Below are 18,776 nucleotides of genomic sequence, written 5' to 3'. Positions count from 1 at the left end.
CGCCTTTCTTATAATAATTTTACCCCGAAACATTATTTCCAATCTATTGCTTACTTGCAGTCAACTGTGGATTGTGTCTCGAATAAATATCCGTTGCGCCAGGTCTCAGTTTCTTGGAAAACCTCAGTTAGGGCTATCGATAGGCGTTGACACGACAACCCGAACTATCCCATCCTTACTTGCAACATTCTTTTTTTTTTTAAAGAAAGTACTTCTAAAAGTTATCCTGCTGGTCAGGAATTCACTTTTCTCTGTGCGACATTGTTTGATCTTTGGTCTTTCGTGCTTCACTTTGTCGACTCTATACCCAACAAAGACCATTGTCCTGCTTTTTGTCTATCATTCGATTGGATTGTTCGAGACAATTCATTTGTGCCTTGAAAATTCTTTGATCGCTGCCTATCTGTCGGCATACTTAATTCTCATCCTCGACCTCTTCTCCTACATCCATCACATCCCTCTATCACAATATGGATTCATTGTCGCTCAACCGAGCAGCTCTCGATGAGTTCGTCACCACCAGAGTGACTCGGGAAATGGTAGCACACTTGGCTCAGCAGGCAGCACAGGTCATTCGCTGTGAGGCCCATGTGACCAACACCGTCAACCAAAATGGCCAACCTACACCACCATCCACCCCTCCAATGGAACCCTCTAACTTGCCTGCCCTCCCTTCAATTGAGGCCTTCATCGCGTCACTCGTCGCCCGGTCACAGGTGCAGGTGCCTACTCTCATGAGCTGTCTCGTCTATCTCGGCCGTCTTCGTTCCCGTCTGCCACCAGTCGCAAAGGGCATGCGCTGTACTGTCCACCGTATCTTCCTTGCCTCGCTCATCCTCGCCGCCAAGAACTTGAATGACTCCAGCCCCAAAAACAAACATTGGGCCCGTTACACCGCAGTGAAGGGATTCGAAGGATTCGGCTTCTCTCTCCCCGAGGTCAACCTCATGGAACGTCAACTCCTCTTCCTTCTCGACTGGGACCTGCGCATCACCGAACAGGACCTCTTTACGTATCTCGAGCCCTTCCTCGTTCCCCACCGCCAGCGTCTCATTGCCCAAGAGCAAGAACGTCTCGCAGAAGAGGAGCACCGTCACAAGCAGCAACAACACCGCGAATGGTATGGAATCCCATTTTATTTCTTGTTGTCATGAAAACTAACCCCCCACCCCAGGCGTCGTCTCCACGCATCAGCGGATCTGCTGGCCAGCCGCCTCCGTCGCCAAAAGCTTGAAGCCCGCGGCGAGACTCGTCGCGCAAACGACAACTCTCTCCGTCGTCTCCCAAGTCACGTCTCCTGTCCCGCAATGCACAACACCCACTACGCAACACAGAATGTCGCCGATCATGATCGCTACAACCCCTACCAGCGTCAGCGCGCATCTCCTAATAGAGCTAACCGCTCAATCTCCCCACCATCCGTCCGGGACGTGCCAGCGCTCTCGCACGCCGAGACCTTCAACTCTCTCTGCTCGCGCTCCTCCAGTGTCGCCCCTAGCTCAAGAGGCACCCCAGCCTCCATCAGCACCGTCTCTTCTCAAGGCGCCGATGATATCATGCTCACGGACTCCACCCGCAGCCCGGCATCCCTCTCTATGAACTACAGCTATGTTAACGTTACCCACCTCGAATCCAAGAAGTCCTTCGAGCCTATCCGCCAGCCATCCAAGAAGCTGAAGACCAGCAACCACGCACATAGCGGCGGCTTCGTGGCTCGGTTTCTGGCTTCCGCGACGGGCTCGTACATGGGCGGTCGTCGATCACACTAAATCGAGCCGGTTCTCGATTTCCTTCTTTCATTAGCAATCTGCTCGTTTACTTAATCACCAGTGCTATTCTCACGCATCTACTCACCTTTCCTATTTCCTATCTATTTCCTATCTCACCACATTCCCATACGACCTTTTATTTCCTTTTCCCATTTCCATATTCCTGCTTTTGCAAAAAGCCGTTCACCCCGTTGATATGCACCTGTGCCAATACCCCCCTTGCTCGCACTGATTTGATGTCCAAATACGTCTAACACTATGAGCCTGATTCCACGAGAGTTGTGATCCTCTCTTTTCTTTTTGTCTTTTCTTATTCCACTCGCTACTGCATTGCCTTGCGCATTCGGCGTTTGTATGTCTGGTATCTTTTATCCTTGTCTACATTTCACTCGTTTTTTTTTTACTGGATGTTATCCAAGAATCGTTACGCTTAGACTTTTCTTTTGCTCGCGCTCGCGATCGATGTGCGTTGTACTTTTGATGTACTTACCTCCTACTTGGACAATAAAACTTATCCCTTTTGGATCTCGTACGATGTAATGTAAACGACTCGATATGGTAGTAAGAATACACTAGTCTTCGAAATCAGTACCTCCATACTTCTTGATACGGACTACTTCCGACACGCGCTAGGCTGGTTTAGTTCACCCATTATTCCAGCAGAACTGTTCAATTGTGCCAATGAGTCATCGTCATACTGTAATATTACATGGATACATGGAACCAGTTAGAATTGTTTTGAAGATCATCTAAAAGCTTATAAATCGGTGGACCCAGCCCTCTCTTAGGAATGTGGGTAAGCATTTAGGCAAAATCCTGTATTGTAGAGGGGACAGTGTAGCAATATGGACCACCTGTCAATCGATATATCAGTTTGCGCAGATTTTAACCCTGATGTGGCTGGTAAATATATTGTATCAAGCTATGTATCCACCAGACAACTCGTTTCTACGTATCTTGCACTTTGTAGTTCTATAGTAAACTTCCACCACATCACTCAAACCAAGGCTCAATAGCCTTGATTAGGTCCAGATGCACCTGAGCATCCCCAGACCTTTCCATTGCTTCCTGGAAGACATCCGACCCCAACTTCTGGTTAAAGAGAAGGATACTAACCCACACAATGTCAGCATAACTAACAGTCTTTCCCATGAAGAAAGGCCCTTCATTATCCTTCAGCAAGGCAGTCACTTCACGAAGCACAGGCTCCACCTCGTTCCAAGCTTGAACACCACCCTTCTCCCTCTCCAATTGATCAAGTGACATCCCAACCATTGCTTCACGAGTTTTATGCCAGTAATCCACGCTTTCCGGATTCAGGATCCGCTTCGGAACCAGAGGAATAAATATCGGCACAAAGGCTTTCATATACTGAGGCCATATACGCTCGATTTTCTCGAGATAGACCGAGTCCAAGTGAAGCGAAGGAAGCGGGACTTGTTGCTCAATGTAGTTCGCAATCTTGCGCGAATCCATCATGTATATCCCATCAGGGCAGGTAATGGCAGGGATGGAGTATGCGGTGTCTCCAGGGTTGGGTGCGACACTGGGGATGTTAGATGATTTTTTATACTCAAGAATTGGAGTCATACTGGGGTTCCAATGTAGACTTGATGTCCGGGTACTCAACCTGTAATGATAAGCAATTGTCTTTCGTTTTGTTACATCTTACTCACCCATTGCGTTCGATAATCAATGCCTTTGAAATTGAAAAGGAGCCGAGCTAAGGAGGTCAGTATGTGGATTCCTGAAGTCTATAAAGGCAACGGCTATGTGGCTCTACTGACTTTTCCATGGGTTGGGGGTCCATGTCACAGATGGTGCCTTGCCGGAGGGGATGTCGTAGAGGATATATTGGTTCGCCATATTGGATATTGGATGGTTCAGGGCGACCTCGGAGTCAACCTTGGAACTCTTATAAAGTTACGGGGTGGCCCGTGGCCCACTGATTGGATTACGGTATTATGAAATATACCAATCTAGTAAGCGGTCTGCACAGCGGAGCTTTCAAAATAGCACGGTTGTATATATTTTCCGACTAGGCCGACGGATGATGTCATGTGTATAGTATCTATACTCCTTGCATATCCTATACACCCCTTCGCCCTTGCTCCTGCCAATAATCTTATTTTCAGCCTCATTCCTAGCGTTAGCTTCCCTAACAAAGCAAGTGCTAAGCGTTTCCTAAGGAAAGTATGCCGTGTTTCTCCAGAACATGTGCTTTTAACACTGTGTTATCTATCTAGCCCTCTCGTTAAGATTCGAATCCAGCCAAGCAATCGGGAATATAATATTTCCAAGGGTCTTCTCTGCGCAGAGTCGCCAGTCTTTTCAGCTATATTCAAGCCCCAGCACGGATTTCAAGAGTCGGTAGAGCAAACAGCGACATTACAAGAACTGGAAGACGTCGTGTCGAAGCGGAGTGTCGAAGCACTCATTCATTGGCTATACCTTCGTACTATCAAGTTCGATGTCGGGATCGGCCCCGATCCCGAATCCCACAGAGCACATATCAGCCGCTGTGGAGCTCGCAAGACTTGCGGAGATGTATGGGATCACCGGAATAGAACCCCAGATAGCCCAATACACGAAAGAAGTCGTTACATGCGGCAATGACAACGATGAATATGATATCATTGCTGATATGAATGAAGACGTTATCAATTCGGGAACTCATTTACGTTATGGCCATCCGGTGCGCTAGATCTTGGCTAAAGCCTGCGTGGTAGACTATCTTCGAGATGAAGACTACTATCGAAGACCCTATTAGCGGGAAAAGAAGGCGTGTGAAGAAGGACTGAGTTACACCGTAGATCGTTGAGTGAACCCGGGGAATTTATGAGTTTTCGGAATTGAAGGAATTCATTGGCAGTTGGTCTAAGGTATTGGCATCTGTTTTACAACAACGGTCTCGTTGAGAGGCTCGGATATTGTTAGAAGTATTATCAATGCTAGGAACCATACCGACCTCGAGGAGGAAAGCCTAGGTATGTAGAAAATAGAAGATTGAAGTCAAAACGTCACCCAGTTCAATAAGCAATAGCCAGACCGGCCATTTTATTGAGCTAAGCCGCCCATGATAAATGAGCAAGAAAATGTTGAAATCAAGTCAAACAAGAAAAGTCAAAATCCATGCAATGCTTGCTGTTTCGTTACTCATGATCATCTCAATGCAAACCGCCAGACATCTCTACAGAGCCGGACTTTCCCAGTACTCGCGCTTGATTCTCATGATAGCAGAGTGCTTATGCGGGAAGCTGACCTCGCCTTCTTTATAGAAGCCTGCATCTTGGAGGTAATTAATGAGTCTGAGATAAGTTAGCACTTTCATCCTCCTTTCCTCACTGGTAATAACGCCGATAACTCCAACTCACTTGAGATTATCAACCCGCGGCTCCAACACCACAGATGAAGTCCGCATATCCGCCAAGAAACAGTGATGCACCAACGCATTCAACCAGACCGCAACCCGATGCGCACCGCGGAATTCCTGCTCCCCAATAAGTAGATGAATACCCCGATCATAATTACCCGCATGATCCAGAAGTCGTCCGAGCGGATCTTCTTTAACCCAGTAAATCTCAAAATACCCAAACGGCTTCCCGTCCCAACATCCGATAACAGGGAAACTGTGTCGACTAGTCAGACTAGCGAGCAGGAACTTCTCCTGCACAGCCTTTGGTCCACCTTCAGCCCACATCACCTCCACCCGCGGTATATTCATCCACCGATGAAGTGTGTCCAGATCAGAGGAGATATTACAAGTGAGATGCTGCGAGATGCTCGTCACAGCCGTGCTACTAGACATCCCGCCCTGATCACTGGCAGTACTCTCCTGCGACGTCATCGGCACAAACGCCACGCGGAATGAGAGATACTGGCTCAGACTGGGGATGTAGCGCACGTAGAACACCTCACCCTGGTGCGGCGGTTTCGGACGCACGGGGTGTCGCACCCCGTTCGTGAAGGTGAACTGGGTTGGCGGGGGCGGGTAGTATGTTGGTAGATGGCTCCCAGACGTGAACGGTCCTACCGAGGTGAACTGGGCCATATTCGAAGTGTGGAAGGTTACCTCCATGGGTAATAGTGTCGGCGGCGCTGCGCTGGGGTTGCCATCCGGCGTGGGTGACGCATTACCCGACCGGACGGGAGGTGTCATTGGGCCTCCGCTTGGCGTCAATGTGAAGAGGAAGAGACGCGGGTCGAGCTGCCAGAAACTACGTCTGCTTACGAACATGGTTGACCAGCTGCTTGAGTCGCGGGTTTCGATGGGCTGGAGGCCGACGGAGGAGTCCTCGGTTGCAATTAGGCCCATTCGTTCGAGCTTTTGGAGGAGGTTCCGGCCTTTGAAGATTCCTTCGCGCTTGATCTTTATCCGCCATTCGCCTTTTGGTCGTCCGTCGCGCGGGGTCTTGCTTGAGGCCGCGGTCTCCAAGCGCAGGTCTGGTTCTGGTTCGTGGAAGTACCACCATAGAGTTGCCCAGAGCATCATGGCGATCTGGCGGGTGGGTGAAGTCACGGATTTGAATTCGCTTGTTGGCGGGTTGACTATATACGAGATGTAGAGGGAGTCGTGGGTCAAGGTGGGGGTAGTGAAACGGCCAAAACTATCGTCCACGTCGCGGGGGTTCTCTGATTCTGGATCATCTTTCTCTTTCTTGCGAGTCCTCTCAGTGTTGATTATGATTGTCCAACCTGGGGGGAAGGTGGACTTGTGACGTATGTTGAAGTCGGTGGATTTGAAGGAGACCCCACCAAAAACGGGCGATACGTCAAAGGTGAGCCCGTTGGGCAAGTGGCAGGTGGTGTTTCGCATAGCGAGGATATTTTGGAGGTATGCTGGGGGAGTCTCAAGACCTCTTATAGACTTTTTTATCCCTGCTTTGGCCCCTCACTGCGCGGGGTGAAGGAATCGTCCACAACGATAGCAGCCAAAGTTAGTGTCCCAATACGAATAGGTGGATTGGTAATGTGAGGCTCGAGATTGAGAGAAAAGAGAAAAAAGAGAAGCGAAGTTTGTCCGAGAGGTGACATGACCGATGACGCAGTCCATCAGCCCACTCAGAAGCTTTTTGTAATTCGAGCTTTTAACTTATCTTAGGTGTACTATAGGAAACGTTTATTGTTCTTATTTATAGCTTTATAATGTTATTGGATATTCTGCTCAAGGTCATAGCAATATTATTTCATGTTACTTCATGTTATTTCATGTTATTTCATGTTATTTCAATTTTTTTTTTCTTTCTCTTAATTTAAAGATATTGTGGCTCGGGAGATCTGTTGATCTTCCAAAATTTCCTTGAAACGAGCTTGGAAGTCCCAAAAGATCAACCAATAGGAAACGATGTAAAATAAGCCAAGAAGTGTCAAGGCCAAATCAGAAATCTTCCACTGTCGTCCCCAACCTCCGCTCCCGTGCCAAGCGCACCAAATCTCCGCCAGTCACGAGATCCATCAGTCCAAGTCCAACGGATTTGTAGATGACATTCCCCCGTTGGGACCATTCCCGCAGGCTCTTTTCATCATCCACAGTTGCCGCGTCACGAGTGGCATCACGTACCATCAGTAGCTCGCCTAACTCGACAACCTGTTTGGGCTTAATACCGGCTTGAATAATCTCGCCCGCCTCTTTCATGGCTGCGTCTAGACTATCCACTACAATCACACCACTACGGTGGATATGCTTATGCCAGTGACGATGCGCAGGCTGCACATTGACCTCATCTCGGAGAATATCCGGGTGGATCTCCGCCATATGTGCCTTGTATGATCCGATCGCACAAATCAACCGACCTTTTTGACGGCCTTCGCCGGACGTGAGATATTCTGCAGGGAAAAGTGGCTCTGGGGAGGGAGTACAACAGAAGATCGCGTCGGCCTTGCGCACAGTGCTTTTCAAAATGCGACCATACTCGCCGAAATCGGTGCTGATGGCGGAAAACTTGACGTCCCCGCGCCATTCCGCATTTTCGGGCTGATAGATTTCCTGCAGAAGTTTGGCAGCGCGATCGAAAGAACGGTTCGCAATGTATACCCGGCGGATATCCTCACCGCGGAGAACCAACGCCAAGCGGATGTGCCAGTAGGCCTGGGTGCCCGCTCCGAATACGAGGATAGTGCGTACCTTCTTGCGCCTGTTGAACATCATCAGCGAAGCCAGGGCGGTGCGGAATGCCGTCAGCTCATGGGCGTTGATCAAGGCGAATGGTAGACTTTCGTCATCGAGCAGGGTCACACTGCCGCGGGGCGATGTGTCACGAGTTCCCGCGCCCGGCCAAGCGCCAAGAGTTTTAGAAACGTTGGAGGTAACGTTTTGCTGATTGACACAACCAGTGAGGAGTGTGGAACTATCCGTGCTGGATCCTGCCGTACTGCTCTCATTGGTGGTGGTAACAGGGCTGATCGAGTTACTGTCCTCCTTGTCCTCCTTGTCTTCTTGAGAACCCACGGACAAATCACTCAGCTCGGAGGATAAGGAAGCCACCGAGTTTCGGAAAGAGCCTCCCCTGCGCGAGGCAATCTGTTCCTTCTCTTGGGTATCCAGTGTGTCTCGTTCTACTGCACAGCCGGCATCGCCCCCGTCCTGCAGGGAAATCATCTTGATGCCAATTGTTTGGCCCGTGCTGGCGGGCATGAAGAGGGTGGTGCAGCCATTCTGACGAGTAATGGCAGTTCGTTGGGGTTGGTAAGCTGCAGAGCAACCCTTCTCTTGAGATCCACTGGAGTATTCTCGTAGAGCTTCGGCGAGATTGCGCTGTAGATTCTGAATCTCGTCGCGAGAGAGCGCATGTAGTAGGTCGCGGAGCTGGGATCGGGAGAGGACGGTGAGCGGCATGGAGGCGGTACTGGAGAGATAAAAAGGAGGGAGGTGTAAAGTAGAGGGAAGGGGAGAGAAAGTCTGAGATATGCGAAGAAGGTCTTAGCCAAGACAGTCCACCACGCCTCTGCCAAGATAGTGAAATAACTTACAGCCTATTATTATACACACTAGTTATCTGCCAAGTCCTAATGGAGTAAAAAATGGGGGACTCGGGCGAAATCTCTCGGCGTCGGACAAGGACAAGTCGTCTGCTCTGAGGATGACGACAACTGTTTGTGAGGTGGGGGAAGAGCGGGGGGGGATCAGCAATGGTAAAACAGCAATTCAATCCAAGTCAGAGGATTAGATCCTGTCAGATATAGAAAGATAGGTTTATGCATTCAGAGAAATGAGTAAGTGTAGAAGATCAAAGATAGGAATCCCTGCTGCATTCGTGATGCGAAGCCAAGCCCAATGCGGAAATTTGTATGCGCCACTTGTAAGGCGGATTAGTGCCTGGGTCCTGAGGCATCAATCAGATATGCTACTTTCACTTAGTCACACTTTCAATCTCCCGTTTGTTCGTATCCGGAAGCTTGACCCTCTTTGGATGAGACATATCCAAAAGATTTCCATTGCTCAAAACTGGCTAGCTTTGTTTGCATTTCTTTATTTTTCCTGTATCACTAAATTTTGGGACTGGAAACATGACATACGGTCAAAGGCGAAATTACTGACATCAGGACTATCAAAGAGCGTGAGCAATTGGCGGATCATCTCAAATACAGCTTCAAAAATAAACAGGTCTTGACGCATCATACTCGTCTAGTATAAGATTACATATAAAAGAGCCAAATCTCGGCATCCGCTGCCGAATGCCAATGTCGGGGGAGGCACCCGAGATCCATATGAGTCAAATTGATAGCTAACCCCTCAACTTGGAACACAATTGCCCCTTCAAATCTCTCAATACTAGAATATCATCATGACCTCAGGACAGACCCTTGGATTCATCGGATGCGGTAAGTAACACATCCATCCATAATGAACCACCACTAACAATAGCCTCCAGGTAACATGGGAGGCGCCGTCCTAAACGGCCTCCTAAACAGTGCCTTCTCAAGCAAAAATACCTCAGTCTCGCCAAAGCCAATCACCCGCTTTATCGCGTGCACAAAAACTGCCAGCTCGGCATCCCGTCTACAAGCATCAATCGCACCAGAACACCAAGAACTAATCAAGATCGTCTCCGACCAAAACGTCCAGACAATGCAAGAAGCCGATATAATAATCCTCGGCTGCAAGCCCTTCATGGCAGAAGCCGTTTTAGGCGAAGAAGGCGTCCGCGATGCCCTAGCCGGCAAACTCGTCATCAGCATGCTAGCCGGCCCAACATGTCCGACCCTGACCCACCTCATCAACCCAGACCCCAACGCCGCAGACTCCCCGCATCTAATGAAAGCCATCCCGAACATGGGCGCACAGTTTGGAGAGTCGATGACAATCATCGAGACTCCTGCATCGACAATCCCGCAATCCATGGTTGCGGCCACGGAGTGGATTTTCAACCATGTCGGTGCGGTCAAGTACCTAGGCCCTGAGTATATTGGACTAGCGACTGTTCTTGTTGGCGCGACGATGGCGACACTGACGCTGCCGATTGAGGGATTGTTAGATGGGTGTGTTGCGGAGGGATTTAAGCGGGGGGATGCGATGGAGTTGGTTTTGCAGGGGATTCGGGGGCTGTCTGCTGTTCTGGAGTCTGGACAACATCCGGCGGTTGTTAGGGAGAGTATTTCTTCACCGAGGGGGTGTACTATTCAGACGCTTTTGAGTCTTGAGAAGGCGGGCACGAGGTCGGATTTTGCCGAGGCGATTGTTAGAGGGAATACGCATTTGAAGGAGAAGATGTAAATGTAGAGAATGGGGTGTGAAATAGAAATTATACAGCCAGTGTATTTATGTGTGAACATTTCCTTGTAGATATATGAATCGAACTGATTTGCACTTGAACGCCTGATTTCCCCGATTGGACCCGTTTCCCCGGATTATCATCCCCAGATATCATCATCATCCTTGACCAGATCATCTTCATTCAATACTTGCAGACCATTCCCACGCTCCTCTCGCTTCCGTTGTCGCTTTGTCACCGTGCGCCCGGGGGTAAATGGCGTTACAGGAGTAAATGGCATGTACGGACTGTATGGCGTAGCCATGCCCGTGACAGGACCCATTCGGTTCTTCACCGGTCGTTCCAAGATAGTGGTCTTGGTAGCTGGGGCACTTTGCGGCGGGTACGCCTCACGGAATGGTAGGTTGGACGGCACGGACAAAGAAGGAGAGGGAGTAGACAGAGTTAGAGGCGCCGGTGGACGGGCGCGCCCGGGAGGGGCCATGAGTGACTCCCTTGTCCGCTGCCCCGGCGCGACTGGAGGAGGACCGGGGTTATAAACCCGCGGGGAAAGAGGCGGGTCTTCGGGTATATAGGCTCGAGGTGTGACCACTGCTGGCGAGGCTAGGGGGGAGGAGATGGGCATTTTGCGGATAGCTAGGCGTGGCGAGCGCACTTTACTTGGTTCTGGATTGGCGCGGGAGGCTGTATTGAAGAGCTTGGATAAGCGGGAACTGTTGAAACCCTTGGTCGGGGACTTCAATGGAGCTAATGGCGCCAATGAATTATCCGACATGTGGGAGCCACGGTCAGTAAATGGATTTGTGAGTTGGCTGTCCGGCGATTGTGCTTGGAGGTCTTGTTCGCGGACGGATAAATCGACCCCAAAAGCCTTTTGGGCGTCATGCTCCATGACCGCCGCGTACAGCATCTCCATATCATTTTGAGCTCGTTGTCGGTCGTTTGCGACAATGGACTCGTCGATGGTCACCATGCTGCCGTTCACGGATGGTTGGGAGGGTCTGGAACTCCTGTTCAATGACCCCCAGGACTTGAATCCACCTGATTTAGGACTGGGGAGGTTGTGCGACATTGGAGAGACTGGACTGGGATCCATGTTGACGGTAGGTCTGGGAGGCTTCAGAATTTCCATATGCAGGGTATAGTTGGACGACTGAACTGTCCGACGCAGGCGACGTCCGACGAAGATGAGTAGAGCTAGGAGGATAGCGACAAAGATGACATAGGCACCCACGATGCTTCCAACTTGAATTGCTAGCAATGGTTTGTCCACTGTTGGAGGTGCAGCCGATTTGAATTGACGTCGGGTGTCCTGCGCCTGAACCGGGACACTCTGTACGGCCAGGAGAGTAAATAGGACAGGCAAAAGAAAGACCGGTTTGATCATTTCCGGTGTCTGCATTATAAACAGTGGGAGAGGGAGAGGATTTTAAAAGTAGGTGTAGTCACTGATCGACATTGCGAAACGTCGAAACTCACAGGATTTGGGGTGATACATGTTCCCAAAGGTGATGGGGCGGCAGGGGGAGGGGGTATAAGAACCAGCCATAGGATGTGATGAAGTGAAAAGAAGTCAGTGCAAGGTCAAGGCATTTTGCTTCTTAGCCTGTCGTTGGTCGCAAATACGCGCCTTCATGCACGATCGTCACTTGGCGGCAACCACTCACAGGGAAGAACCCTAACTCCCCGCCAAAAGTCCTTTGGACTTATTTTAGTCCATTTCTAACTTATGATTTAGGGACGTTGGAATATTCTCAAATGCACTTCTATGGAGTAAACTAAAGCATATTTCATTTGGATCTAGAATCTCCAGACCTTGGGAGTATTCCTCAAATAGCATACCAAAGTATACGCAAGTGCATAGTCAACACCAATTCGTATCACCTATAATGATGAGAATCTCTGAGAGAGCTTTAAGAACCCTGAATCGAATGGACATTATTCTATTATAATATAGAATAAAGGCATAATGCGATTTTGTTGAGCATTTGGTCGAAAGAGGATATCTCATCCACTCATCCCAAATCACTGAGATCATCTCACAAAAGAAACATTCCAAAGCACCTTCCCTCTGTTGTTCCTTCCAAATGGGACTCCATCACGCCCAGGTCAACTGGGCAAGATGTCCAGTGAACTCATCCTCGTCGTCCTCATTCATCACATTCAACTCTATACCACAGCATTGCTTTATCAACCATTCATCAATTGTTCTATCACATCCACATCCATCAATTTCTTCAAGGTCCTAATGGGCAACAAAGTCTCCGCTGTGAACGGTGTCAAGTCAGAGCATTTCTACGACCAAGGCAACGCCGTCAACGAAATCTGGGTGGGAGACGTTGAAGTCATCTCCCGTTTACCCTTTGGCGATTCCGACCTCGAGCAAGCCGGTTGGCCCGCAGGAGACTTCCCAAAGATCCCGTGGCATCATTTCATCATCCCCATGCAGAAACGAGACGAAGCCACCAACATGACTGCCAAACATACCTCGTTCGATATGTATGGGACTTATTGTACTTGTCAAGACTGGCTACCAAAACATGGGTACCTGGGCATGTTCACGAGCACCTCTGCAGATGCTGCATATTTGCTCGGGTCATCGTTCCTTACCATCTCTACCGCCCTATACATGTCCTTTCTTTCCAGACTTGTCACTGCTTTCAGGAAGTGGCAAGATTTGCGGGAGGCCTCACATCTCTTCCCGGATCCGGACGAGGTCAGGCGTATAGCTAATCGTCACCTTTGGATTCGCCTCGGGAATGCATTCATCGTGTTTACTCTCTCTGTTTTCTGCCTCGTGGTGGGCGTGCCTGCTGTCGCTGCTGGCACAAAGAAGATGGATGCTGCAAGTTTTGTTGTGGCTAATGGGTTTGGGGGTGGTCTGGTTATCCTCGTCAGCAGCGTCGTCGCCCCCTTGGTGCTGCTATGGCGTTCGAGAACACCACGTCCTGTGAAGAGCGACCCTTAGTGAGAGCTGAAAACTTCCATCCAATGTCGTGAGGGCGGCATCCAGTTTTGTGGAGAGAAACGTTGAATGGCCGGGAGGTGGAGTTGGAGAGACCGTCTTTGTCTTTTTTTATTTCGAGTGCTCTTGCTTGGCATGTCTTATGTCACATTATTGTTATATGCTTATATCCGATATAACCATACACAGCATGAATAAAAGCAAAGTGGGAGAATTGTCTGTTTTATCGCTTGCTGTCCTCATGATTTAGTGAATAAATCGCGCCACAGCTCTTTCATACCGTATCCTTTCGTCTGATCTTCTTCGTGAACCTGTACAGTCTGGGCCATGCCCAGTGACCCATACTTGTTGGAAGGAACCGGCGGAACGATTGATGATGGACGCGCACGCTCTGTCGCTCGACGCTTAATTTCCTCTGGTAGCTCAGGCGCTACTGCGGCATAACATGCCTTGAGTTCTCGATCAAGATTGATATATGGTTTGTGGGCGGAGGCTGGAGCTTGGAGGTTGTATGTGCGTGCGAGAGAGTTGATTTGTTTCACGGCCAGTTCATGATAAGAACGTTCGATTGCGAGATAGCCAGGGTCTCGCAATGGTGGGAGATGGGCTAGATCTTCCGAAATTTCCTCGCTGTCATTCTTGACCGCAGGTGATTCTTGGGATGTGTCCGACTTGGAGACTATCCGGCCATCAGTATTGATCTCCGAGATGGATGTATGCTCTTCGGATGAAGCCGCCAACTTTGCTTTGTCTGCCAACCGAGCCTCGGCTGCAGCATAGGCTTTTGCCCGCTTCATTTGTGCGTTCAAGGACCCACCCTTGCTCGCAATCAACATCGCAGCATGTCTCCGCCAGTCCGCCCGAAGACGTTCGCGGAATCGATTTAGCTCCAACCCAAGCTGTTGCTGCTTCTCGATCCACGGCGGCACAATTTCCTGCTGTTGGATGATCTTATTCATAAAATATTCGGTTGTGTCGATGAATGCGCTGCTCGCATTGGGATCCGGCTTTGTATTTACGCCTTTCCCACGACGGATCTTCTTAAATTGTCCACGCGCAATCGCATCTGCGATTCGCTCATCCGCCAGCGACGAAAGACCCGTAATCGAGATCGGCATGGAATGAGCCCCGGGTGTCAAGTTCTCCCTCATCTGACGGCGCATATCCTCGCGCTCTTCTTCGGAAAATCCAGGGGCCTGACTTTGCGTGTAGGTAGTAGTGCGTTCTTTCGCTTCAGCAAGTCGCTCTCCGCGAGACTTTTTGGGCCTCGGGGCGGGTTTGAGGTTCACGGGATTGGGGATTTTGTAGGGCATTCGGATTGGTTTGCTCGCGTCATCTAGCATGCGTAGAGTCGTGTCCTCCATGCGCTCTACTCCTGTCCATGCTGGAGCGGCGGCTTGCTCTCGCGTGCCCTGTCCTGCGGCAGACTACGATAAGGGAATGCGGATCAGTTTCTGTTGGACAGTAGGATATGATAAAGATCACATACGGGCATTTCGACTATAGAATGAGCAGCAGCATACTGGCTCCTAAATGAAGAGGCAGCAATGCGCTCTGCGAGCTCATTTTTCAGTTCTTCTGAGAACCCTGCCTGCTCGAAGTTGCGATGCGCAGACCGTCCACCTTCTAGTAGCGCATCTTCGGTCATCTGAGCCAGACGGCGTCCCATCGGACTATCTTTTTCCCCTCTTTTGAGTCATCTTTGCCATCCTTGTCCTCTGTCTTGGCCGTAGAGGGAGATGTTTGATTCAGGTGGCATGATGCGGAGAACCGCCTAGACGTGAGAGCTATTGGAGCTCTAAAGGTGCATGTTGAAGAAACACCACGGAGCTGTGTTGACAGACCGTATCTCCCAGACATACTGAGTAAATCTTTGTTAGATTAACAAACCTTGCGACATCAAAAAGAGTGTACAGGACTTGTCAGAGGGTGGCAAGCCCTCGAGGTAGACAAGCTCGGGGGCTGATCAAGATTAGTCATCCACCTCCGCGGAGTGGCCGAAACTTCGGATTTTGTTTGTCGAAGGTCCGTCTCCGGTGCCAGTATCCCATCGTCAATCCCCCACACGGTCGCTTCAAGGCATTACGCCTCTTCTCGCTCCAATTTATACCTCTGTTGCCCGTTTTGCCGACCTCATAATTGCCCACCATGGCACCCAAAGGCTCCCTCTCCACCCGGCTCAACCCGATGCGTCTCAACACCATCAACCACCTCCGTGTTCGCCGGCCAAATCAAAATGAGCAGAACCCCTGCGTGGTCGTGATGTCGTCTATGCTTAGTATGTTTTTCTGTCTTCCGTCGCGACATTCACGCTGTCAATCCCTCGTCGCCGATGGCTTCGCATTCCAGATGTCGAATACCTCGAATCTCGAAATCATGAGTGGGTTACTGACAATATTGCGTTGCGAACAGACTGCTGGGCTTCCGCTGGATACGGCGCAGAGGGCTGCGCTGTTCTCGAGGCTCAATTGCGCAAGTGCATGGATGCACCGGTACGTCATATTTCACCGTCGTTCTTTTCCTTCATTGTCAACACCCTTCTAATGAGTTACTCCCGCATACAGAAATCCAAGGAACAGAAGAAGAACACCGTCAACTACCACCTTATGAGAATGTACCCCAAGGTCGTTGGTCCCCGGAAGAAGGATGGTGTTCTCGGTTAAAATGTTCTTTGTACGACTGGAGTGTTCGCGATTCTATCCTGACTTGGTAGCAGAAGCGAGTTGTCCACCTGGAGTTTTGGGTTTCTTTTTGATACATTATTACGCGAATACTCTGGCCTTTATCAGATCTGCTGGTTTGGTCTAGGTATCTTGCACCAGAGGCTATGGGAGTTGGCTTTTACTCATATGTACAATATACAACTATGTGGGATGTGGAATCACCTGTCACAACAATTGATTATACACTTATTTCATACTGCTTGGGGTTATGGCTGCGTGTGTACAGTATATGATTTAATATATACACCGGGATGATTTATTTTTCAGGGTCTTTTCAAAGGTCTTGGGCAAACTTCCCTTAATAAAATCCCCCGCTCCCAACTTTCGATTCTCTTCTTTACCATCCTCGGTCGACACACTGAATATCCAATCATGTCCGTGACACTCGCCAAAGAAGGCGAATTTGGCGGTCTCCCTTTCGGGGATTGGGCCTTAATTGAGAATGATTGTTGACTTATTCTTAGACCCGGTAGCGTCTACGTTCTTATCTCTTGGTAGAGAGCTTTTTAGCACAGAAGTAATGCTCCTCTCGGCGCACCCCAATTTCCACCATAGGCAAGAAAAGAATAGCCGACTTAACCTTCTTCTTACTTCATTCTGCTTGTCACTTATTCTTACAGCAACATATGGCTGATCAAATTAATTCTATTCTGAGCTCATACTACTTGTAGCAATAGCTGCGCATGGAAGGTCTCCTCCAAGACATCTCAAACAGACTCAAACTTGAGGATCAGTTTATCGCCTGTCGGTTTCACAGTGTAAGCATCGATGGCTTCAATATTGTCATCGTTGACAATGGTGGTGCAAAAGTTGGTGTATATCGCAGCCACGGCCAATTTCATTTCTGTCAAGCGATAATTAGCATAATTCAATGGTTAGGATTTTTTTTTTATCCATATGTACCTTGCAGTGCAAGATTGCTTCCCACACACATACGTCCTCCACTTCCAAATGCCCAGAACCACCGACGTCGCTCTTCCAGATTAGCCGGCGAATTTTCAGCCTCCAGCCAACGCTTCGGCTGCCAGGTTTCTGGATCTGGGAATACCTCTGGGTTGCGGTGTAGTGAATATGCTTGCGCATTCACTCGGGTGTTAGGTGGGATATCTGCATAACCGGCCAGCGTGCAAGATGGAGACGGCGTTACCCGAGGCTGAATACCAGGGATCGGAGCATGAAGTCTCAAGGTTTCTGTCACAATCGCCTCCAGCAGGGGAAGGCTATCGATTGACTTCGCTGTCGGCAGCTCGGCCGTCCTTGGGTACGAAATAGGGGGGTTTAGAGTGAGTAGCTCCTCTCGGAGCTTGTTCTGCACTTCTGGGTGTCGGGAGAGTTGCCAGAATAGATATGTGAGACCAACAGCACTGGTTTCAAAGCCGGCAGTCAGTTGGTCGTACATCTCGCAAGCTATATCGAGTCGCTGCTGGGCCTTGTCTGGCTCTGCTTCTCCATTCTTCGTAGAATGCTTGTCCAAGGATTGTTTCAACTGCTTATAGACAGTTGGTTCGATGCCTGGCTCTGTCGCTGAAATTACCTGCTCCGCCCTATCGCATAGGTCCAGAGCCCAAGAATCGAGCATTGCATTGGCTTCGTCGCAGTATTTGGGTATCACGCGAAGACCAATCTGCCTTAGCCATCCATCCAAATATGGGACCTCCTGGGCATAAAACTCGAATGGCTTTCGGCACATGTAAAGATGAAGCCAGGGCTTACGCACAGAATCATCTTGCAGGTAATTAGTGCCATTCTTCAAACCGAATAGATAGGATGAGACGAAGTCCAATGTCAGTCCCTGGTTTAGATCATGCACATCGACAGATTTGCCGGAAATTGCCGCTTCTTGAAGAATCGGCAGCAGTCGATCGAAGATGACTGCATTTGAAACTATCCGCATATGAGGGGATGCTTGCAGAGTTGATTTGGAATAGATGTTAGACAACATCTTTTTTCGAGTTGAATGTGCCTTGCTTCCTGTCATGGTGAACATGCTCACTGTTCTGTTTCTCAAGGTGAGCTACTTTTCTGACTATGGATCAGTGCCCATACTAACCCAAATGACGCGAACACTCGTGGATACCAGTCATGCTTCTCAAACCCGCCAGCATAGACCGACTTGATCCCTCCCTCAACACAGTTGATCGAGATCTCTGATGGACCTAGCCTAATGATAGGACCGAGTTTCTCGTGGGCGCCCTGAATCGTCCGGTTGTTTCGGCTTGTGAATCGCCTCCATAACATCCATACCGGCGAGAAGGAAGCACTCCAGTGGACGTTGGGGATCTTCGACAGCGGGGAAAGAAATACAGGGTAAATTAACACCCTGTAGAAGATGTAACCAGCGACAAATGCTATCGCCGAGGCAGTGATCGAAAATGCCATTGTGAATGCTGGATCGAAAAGGAATCTATCCCCCAAGGGCAGGTATAAGAAAAGCGGATTGGGAACCCCTCCGGGCCTCGGGGCCGCATACAATGGAGATTGCCGACACCGCTGTGCCACTAGCTGTTAGACTAGCCAACGCCCATCCGTGTATTACAGGTGGTGCCGAGTGTGATCCCTAATTGCAAGATTAACCTATAGACCCCATACCGTTCGATTCCCACTCACT

At 49.5% G+C, this 18,776-nt stretch overlaps 10 protein-coding genes across 10 annotated transcripts; 4 read left to right on the top strand and 6 right to left on the bottom strand.

Moving 5' to 3' along the window:
- Positions 1-470: 470 nt before the first annotated feature.
- Positions 471-1,769, top strand: N7447_006395 (cyclin family protein; the record flags this gene model as incomplete). Its single annotated transcript, XM_057230657.1, has 2 exons — positions 471-1,120; positions 1,175-1,769. The coding sequence occupies 2 exons, from the start codon at positions 471-473 to the stop codon at positions 1,767-1,769; spliced, it is 1,245 nt and encodes a 414-aa protein (XP_057085747.1).
- Positions 1,770-2,762: 993 nt separating this feature from the next.
- On the bottom strand, positions 2,763-3,635 carry N7447_006394 (Glutathione S-transferase N-terminal; the record flags this gene model as incomplete). The annotated part of the gene is made up of 4 exons (XM_057230656.1): positions 2,763-3,315; positions 3,362-3,399; positions 3,446-3,492; positions 3,557-3,635. The coding sequence occupies 4 exons, from the start codon at positions 3,633-3,635 to the stop codon at positions 2,763-2,765; spliced, it is 717 nt and encodes a 238-aa protein (XP_057085746.1).
- Positions 3,636-4,959: 1,324 nt separating this feature from the next.
- Positions 4,960-6,585, bottom strand: N7447_006393 (GNAT family N-acetyltransferase; the record flags this gene model as incomplete). Its single annotated transcript, XM_057230655.1, has 2 exons — positions 4,960-5,077; positions 5,144-6,585. The coding sequence occupies 2 exons, from the start codon at positions 6,583-6,585 to the stop codon at positions 4,960-4,962; spliced, it is 1,560 nt and encodes a 519-aa protein (XP_057085745.1).
- Positions 6,586-7,146: 561 nt separating this feature from the next.
- Positions 7,147-8,604, bottom strand: N7447_006392 (putative proline utilization protein PrnX-like; the record flags this gene model as incomplete). Its single annotated transcript, XM_057230654.1, has 1 exon — positions 7,147-8,604. The coding sequence occupies one exon, from the start codon at positions 8,602-8,604 to the stop codon at positions 7,147-7,149; it is 1,458 nt and encodes a 485-aa protein (XP_057085744.1).
- Positions 8,605-9,553: 949 nt separating this feature from the next.
- N7447_006391 (pyrroline-5-carboxylate reductase) lies at positions 9,554-10,482 on the top strand (the record flags this gene model as incomplete). The annotated part of the gene is made up of 2 exons (XM_057230653.1): positions 9,554-9,590; positions 9,641-10,482. The coding sequence occupies 2 exons, from the start codon at positions 9,554-9,556 to the stop codon at positions 10,480-10,482; spliced, it is 879 nt and encodes a 292-aa protein (XP_057085743.1).
- Positions 10,483-10,619: 137 nt separating this feature from the next.
- Positions 10,620-11,882, bottom strand: N7447_006390 (uncharacterized protein; the record flags this gene model as incomplete). Its single annotated transcript, XM_057230652.1, has 1 exon — positions 10,620-11,882. One exon carries the CDS (start codon positions 11,880-11,882, stop codon positions 10,620-10,622), a length of 1,263 nt encoding a protein of 420 aa, XP_057085742.1.
- Positions 11,883-12,602: 720 nt separating this feature from the next.
- On the top strand, positions 12,603-13,448 carry N7447_006389 (uncharacterized protein; the record flags this gene model as incomplete). The annotated part of the gene is made up of 1 exon (XM_057230651.1): positions 12,603-13,448. One exon carries the CDS (start codon positions 12,603-12,605, stop codon positions 13,446-13,448), a length of 846 nt encoding a protein of 281 aa, XP_057085741.1.
- A 236-nt stretch (positions 13,449-13,684) lies between these two features.
- Positions 13,685-15,305, bottom strand: N7447_006388 (DnaJ family domain-containing protein; the record flags this gene model as incomplete). The annotated part of the gene is given in 3 exon segments (XM_057230650.1): positions 13,685-14,872; positions 14,935-15,093; positions 15,105-15,305. The coding sequence occupies 3 exon segments, from the start codon at positions 15,303-15,305 to the stop codon at positions 13,685-13,687; spliced, it is 1,548 nt and encodes a 515-aa protein (XP_057085740.1).
- A 288-nt stretch (positions 15,306-15,593) lies between these two features.
- Positions 15,594-16,108, top strand: N7447_006387 (mitochondrial 37S ribosomal protein mS37; the record flags this gene model as incomplete). The annotated part of the gene is made up of 3 exons (XM_057230649.1): positions 15,594-15,723; positions 15,858-15,937; positions 16,010-16,108. 3 exons carry the CDS (start codon positions 15,594-15,596, stop codon positions 16,106-16,108), a joined length of 309 nt encoding a protein of 102 aa, XP_057085739.1.
- A 767-nt stretch (positions 16,109-16,875) lies between these two features.
- N7447_006386 (cytochrome P450) lies at positions 16,876-18,547 on the bottom strand (the record flags this gene model as incomplete). Its single annotated transcript, XM_057230648.1, has 3 exons — positions 16,876-17,012; positions 17,072-18,165; positions 18,219-18,547. 3 exons carry the CDS (start codon positions 18,545-18,547, stop codon positions 16,876-16,878), a joined length of 1,560 nt encoding a protein of 519 aa, XP_057085738.1.
- Positions 18,548-18,776: the final 229 nt, after the last annotated feature.

This window comes from Penicillium robsamsonii, assembly GCF_028829455.1.
Source record: "Penicillium robsamsonii strain IBT 29466 chromosome Unknown utg000003l_segment0_segment0, whole genome shotgun sequence".
In the NCBI taxonomy this organism is placed as follows: Eukaryota; Fungi; Ascomycota; class Eurotiomycetes; order Eurotiales; family Aspergillaceae; genus Penicillium; species Penicillium robsamsonii.
This window is presented reverse-complemented; position numbering and strand designations above follow the sequence as displayed.